Source organism: Erpetoichthys calabaricus, chromosome 18, assembly GCF_900747795.2.
Source record: "Erpetoichthys calabaricus chromosome 18, fErpCal1.3, whole genome shotgun sequence".
NCBI lineage: Eukaryota > Metazoa > Chordata > Cladistia > Polypteriformes > Polypteridae > Erpetoichthys > Erpetoichthys calabaricus.
In genome coordinates, this window is record NC_041411.2 from 67,485,234 (window position 1) to 67,491,233 (window position 6,000).

Here is a 6,000-nt window from a genome sequence, read left to right on the forward strand (position 1 = left end):
AAAGTTGTCTCTGTCCAAATATTTATGGACCTAACTGTATATATATGGCCTGTGTTAGTGATGAGTGAGCACTTTGTTGTTCACTTCGCTAAGAGTTTGGCAATATCATGGAAATTTTTGGGGAATTTCTCAGATCTTCGCGAAATTCATTGAATTCACTGGGGAAGGAGGAGCTGAGCTAGTTTTGAGTGGCATATAATGGTGCAGTGATGTTTTACTTGTCCATGGGTGTTTATGAGCATCTGCCAACTATGTTGGACTGATTATCGTGGCCAAAATGTGATCTGAGCAGTGAGGCAGCAGTGCTAACCACAAGAAAAGTAGCAGCTGTAGTGGTAACCACGAACAAAATGCAACAAATGACCACAAACTAGTATTTCATAAAATATATATTTATCATAATAGAAACAGTTCCAGTCTTGAGGTATACATTAACCATTCAGCTGGTTTGTTGCGTTGTTTGAAGTCAAGCCGGCAGGAACATCTTTTTTTATTTCTGATATCTGTACAAATGCTTTGTACTTTTTCTTCCATTCAGAAGAAGATAGACATGCCTTTTAAACTGTTGCAAATCTTTCGTTATTATTCTGCTGGGTCGCATGTGTTTCCTTTCTCAGGAAGGGAGATGGAAATCGTTTAAGGCCTTTCTGAAGATTAGATTTGATCTGGTATCTGATATGTTATTGATAGTAGCCACTGGTATTAGGCAGGCTAAGTTATTTGGAAGCACTCTGGTCCCCCTTTAGGTAGTAGCAAAGGTGAGAATTAAAACAAAACTGATACCCATTATGAATGGCAAGCAAGACGCACGCAAGACCGAGCCCCGCCCACCAACAATTCACTAAGCAGCCGACCATGGCACATGCACTACAGAGCCAACAATTCGCGCGAGAGCGAAAGCATTTGCCAAGAATGTTTTCATTAATCAAGAACGAAAGTCGGAGGTTCGAAGAAGATCACATACAGTCGTAGTTCCGACCATAAACGATGCTGAATGGCGATCCAGCGGCGTAAGTCCCATGACCCGCCGGGTAGCCATTACTCTCACTCCATATAAAGTCAGACTTAAAATTGGTTCAGTCGTCATGCTTCTCAGAAACCTCATGCCAGCAAGAAGTCTCTGTAAAGGCACTAGACTGCGGTGAATGCTGAGAACAGTCAATGTACTGGAGTGTAAAACAATCGCAGCTCCTACCTCACAAACTGTCCTTATTCCCTGGATTTCCCTGACCCCATCAGATTCAAATTTGCCTTTTACTTTTACATGCAGAAATGACAATTAATAAGGCGCAGGGACAAACTTTCAAAAAGATATGCCTGTATCTGCCAAAACCAGTTTTCAGTCATAGACAATTGTATGTTGCTCTCTCCAGAGTTCCATCTTTTCATTCACTTACAGCACACAGGCGCGCGCGCGCGAGAGAGAGAGAGACACACACACAGGCGCGAGAGAGAGAGAGACACACACACAGGCGCGAGAGAGAGAGAGACACACACACAGGCGCGAGAGAGAGAGAGAGACACACACACAGGCGCGAGAGAGAGAGAGAGACACACACACAGGCGCGAGAGAGAGAGACACACACACAGGCGCGAGAGAGAGACACACACACAGGCGCGAGAGAGAGACACACACACAGGCGCGAGAGAGACACACACGCACAGGCGCGAGAGAGAGAGACACACACACACAGGCGCGAGAGAGAGAGACACACACACACAGGCGCGAGAGAGAGAGAATCCCTGACCCCATCAGATTCAAATTTGCCTTTTACTTTTACACGCAGACAATTTCCTGTTATTAATTGTCATTGCAAAGGCCAATCTAAGGCACAGGGACACACTTTCAAAACGATATGCCTGTATCTGCCAAACCCAGTTTTCAGTCACGGACAATTGTATGTTGCTCTCTCCAGAGTTCCATCTTTTCATTCAATTACAATTGTATCCTCAAACCCACCCCATTTGGACAACTGTGTCTTTCAGGACGTGTTCACCCATCAATACATAATTATGCAGCGTATGCTACGCCGCGGGTTGGCTAGTTATGAATAATGCTGCACATCCTTTTTTGACACACAAACAAAATGAATTATTCAGTAAAAGTGTGTCAAGATATGTTGCTGGGACTGTGAAATACCAACAACAATATGCCTGTATAGTGCCTCACTGTAACAGCTAAATTAGTTTTCTTTCTTTTTATGTCGTGTGTGTAAAATATATATATATTTCAGATATATATTGACCATTGCTATACAGTATTACAAGAATGTGTTTTCCTGTTTACAATGTGTGCTGATTTTTCTGGAAGAAGCTTTTAATAACATTTTAGGAAAAGCATGCATTTTGCATGTTATTATTTTATCAGTACTGCATTGTTTACTAGTTTTATGAATTTGTGTCATTAGTCACTTTCAAATAACAGAATACATGTATTTCTTCCTTTACTGTGAATTAAGTTGCATCTGTTCATTTTACAACTGGACCTACAAGTTTAAACTTCAGTACTAAATAGCCTGATTAAAACTAAATGTTAATTTTGGAAAATTACTTCCCGATAGGAAGATGAGGATCAAGATGATGATGATGATGACGAAGATGATTCTGACGATGACCTTGATGACTTGGATACAGAAGCCTTGTTACCTGAGATAGATGAGAATGAAAATGGAGATGAGGAAGATGGAGAACATGACTTTTCTCCATCAGACGATGAAGAGGTATCCCGCCTATTGCAGAGAGAAGCTGGTGAAGAGGAGGAGGATGATGAAGAGGATGATGACGACGACGATGATGATGATTCAGATGATGCTGAGGAAGATGCTGAACTTATTTTAGAAACATGTAAGTCTACAAACGGTTCTAATGTCTATTTTTTATGGCTTTAGTTAGATTTAAAACAGGAATAGAAGAAAGAAAATTATCATCAAGTAACTTGGTTATTAGTCTATTTTAATAATTCCCATGAATAGTGAATAGGCTGAAGAAATTATGACAAATTGGTTAATGTGTTGGACTTGCAAGTGAAATGTATTTCTAATTCTTTTCAATATGCTTTTTAAATGACATTTTTTCCTTTTTATGTAGCTGATGCAGACAGTTCAGATGACAACAGTGACTCAGAAGATGATATCATTTTGTCTCTAAATGAGTGAAGAAGCAGAAGGCAGTCGACAAGGAGATTCACACCAGAAGCCTTGCAAATAGTAATAAGATTCCTGAAGAAACTTTGAGAAATGAACATAAATTCGTTATCTAAGTTGGACAATTTACAGTTCTGTAAGCCCCAGGAGTCTTTGAGTCTCAAGGACCCTTTAAATCTTTCAGGATAGGGTGGAGCACTTGGTGCTTTGATGCTTAAAGTTTTCCAAACTGTGGTTAAAGGGCAAGAGATTTGTATTATAGAATTTTGTAAAGAGTATGATAGTTTTATATAAAATATGTATAACATTTGGAAGCTTGGAAAATTTACTAAAATTGAATGCACAAACCATTTTGACCCATGGAATTTTTCACTTGTACAGGCGTTATTTTCAAAAGAAGTGTAACACAGGAAGGCTAAGCCTAATTTAACAGTATATGAAAAAAGTGGCTTAATTATTTTTGTTTGGCAGGCTCTCTTGAATGAATATGAATTTTTATATAGAATTTAAATATAATTCTCCAATAGGATGACCATAAACCCCAGTGTGAAACAGTGCCGCTGTAATTGTTTTGTGCCTACACTTTTAAGTTTTTATCATTCTTTGCCTCAGAACCTTGTAGGTAATACAATGAGAGATAATTGCTATGCTAAAGAACACCAAGATGCTTTTCAACTTATGTTTTTGTTTCACAGAAGAGGTTGCTTTGTAAAATTAACACAAAGATTAACCAATAATTTATATATGAAATTCAGCTCTGCTGAAGAGTCAGAAAGTAGTTTAATTTATACCCATAACAACTTGTGTTTTAAATACCAGGTATGTTCCCTCATTTTCTGCTTATTGTTATAAAAATAAAAAAGATTAAAAGAATTTTGGAACATTTCATAATAATTTATAATCTTGAAGAAGAAGAAAAAAATATGAAATGGATATTACTCCCATGTTTGTTTGATTTTAACCAGTACTGTTAGAAGTCTATCGCAATGCTCTGTTTGTGGTCTATTTCACAATCTCAGAGACCTGATGTTAGGGCTCCAGCAGAGGTCCATTTCCACAGGGACATAAAATAGTTGTGTCTTCTGTAGCTCTTTTGCACTTATTTAGTTTTGGGCCTTTCTTATGCAACTTTATTGCTTGTGGCTAGTGCTTACCTTTTTACCAGCAAATGAGTATCTACATATATATATGGTTTATTTGTTTTACAGTTTCTAAATTCTATAAACCAAACGTAAATTGGGCCCAAGTCACATTTATTTAAAGGTTGATAAGACAAGGAATTTATTGTACCACCTCCCAGGATCAATTGAGGAACGTGGTAGTAGTGATAATTGTCTATAAACGATAGCATGAACATTATGATTTAATGCCCTTTAATATAATATTAAGAGTGCCAGTCATAAACATATTAAATATTTGCAAAAATAAATTGCAGAAGCAGAATTTACAGTATTAAATTATAAACAAAGATCATACAGACTTTATCTGCCTTTGATTTGTGTAAGCTAAAACTATTTTGTTTTTATTAATATGTATACTGGCAAAATGTGCCTAGAACTGGACTGGTTTTATTTGTTTACTTTTTTCTAAGAATTGTTTTCTTTTAGAGTTATTAAGGGCATTGATTGCTTTTGTTCTGTTTGTATAGATACAGTATGTTTTGTCATTTCTGAAATAAATCTGATGTACATGGGTGACTGCCAAAAAAGACCCTTTTGGGTTCATAATATTCTATAATTGGTAAATATTGTAAGCAGCCTGTCTACTTTACCTCAGGTATTGTTACATTATAGTTTATTATTTGCCTTAAGATGATATCTGTTAAAGCAGACATTTTTCAAATTTTTTGCACAATTTCTTTTATTTTACAGTTTAGTAGTGTTCATGTGGATTTCAGCATTCAAGTGTTTAAATCTTTCCACTTTATTTCTCAAGATATGCATCTTTAAAGTAGACTGGGGCACATAATTATTATGAGTTGATCAGCTTTGTGTTATTTCATGAAAGTGTTATGCAAGATAATCTTCCAAAGGTCTTAATAATCTATAGTACCATAAAAATGTTAGGAATTTTCAAAATGTATTACTGAAAAGCAGTGTTAACCTTTGATAGTAAGCAGTTGGTTAGAAATACTGTAACTTAATTTACACTGTGGGTTTGTGTCTGTATGAAAGCAGCAAATTTGGAAATACTAGCTAAAAACTGAGTAGCTGAAATTGCACTTCCAGAAAAGACTTGCAGTTTTACTACCAAGAAAAAAAATTCTAGATCATATCCCTTTGTTTTTGAAAAATACTTTCATAAGTATATTTTTTTTTCTGTGCAATCAAGAGTTTATTTTATATGCATTAATATAACAGATGGATGCAGCTGCTTTGTATAATCCCTCTGTTTTAGTGCAAATCAATGTTTGGCCCAGGTGTAATTAAGCAGAGCCTTGTAATATAATCATTTTTAATTGTTTTTCCTTTTTTCTAGGAGTTTTTGGCATTTTTTGCATTGAGTTATTACACATACTTCCTTGAGCCACAAATAAAAAAAAAAAAAAAAAACAACCTGTAAAGATCCTCAAATGCCATGTACAGAATGTAGCTAAAATATTTTTAATACAAAAGATGAAAATAAATTCTTATGCAGTATGTGTGGGCTAGGATTTTTCTTTCTCTTTATAAATATCTTTCATTAGCGTTTGTGTTTGCCTTTTGGTTGTTATTAGCTTTGGGAATTGTAAAAATTCAACTGTAAGTTAAACATTGTTTTGCTGGATTCTTCTGTTTTAGCTGACATAATTCATATTTGAGGTTTTTTTTTCTTTACTGCCCTTTTTTAATTTAGTTTTCAGAGTATCTTTAATTGC

The 6,000-nt window shown here is 35.9% G+C and overlaps 1 protein-coding gene across 1 annotated transcript in view; it reads left to right on the top strand.

Moving 5' to 3' along the window:
• LOC114668304 (DDB1- and CUL4-associated factor 1-like) overlaps nt 1-5,782 on the top strand; it is a 76,313-nt gene extending 70,531 nt beyond the window's left edge. The window contains exons 23-24 of the mRNA XM_028823968.2: nt 2,562-2,844; nt 3,088-5,782. Of these exons, the coding sequence (XP_028679801.2) occupies nt 2,562-2,844; nt 3,088-3,155 (351 nt within the window). The 3' untranslated portion in view covers nt 3,156-5,782. The remainder of the gene's footprint in view (nt 1-2,561; nt 2,845-3,087) is intronic.
• The last annotated feature ends 218 nt before the right edge of the window (nt 5,783-6,000 follow it).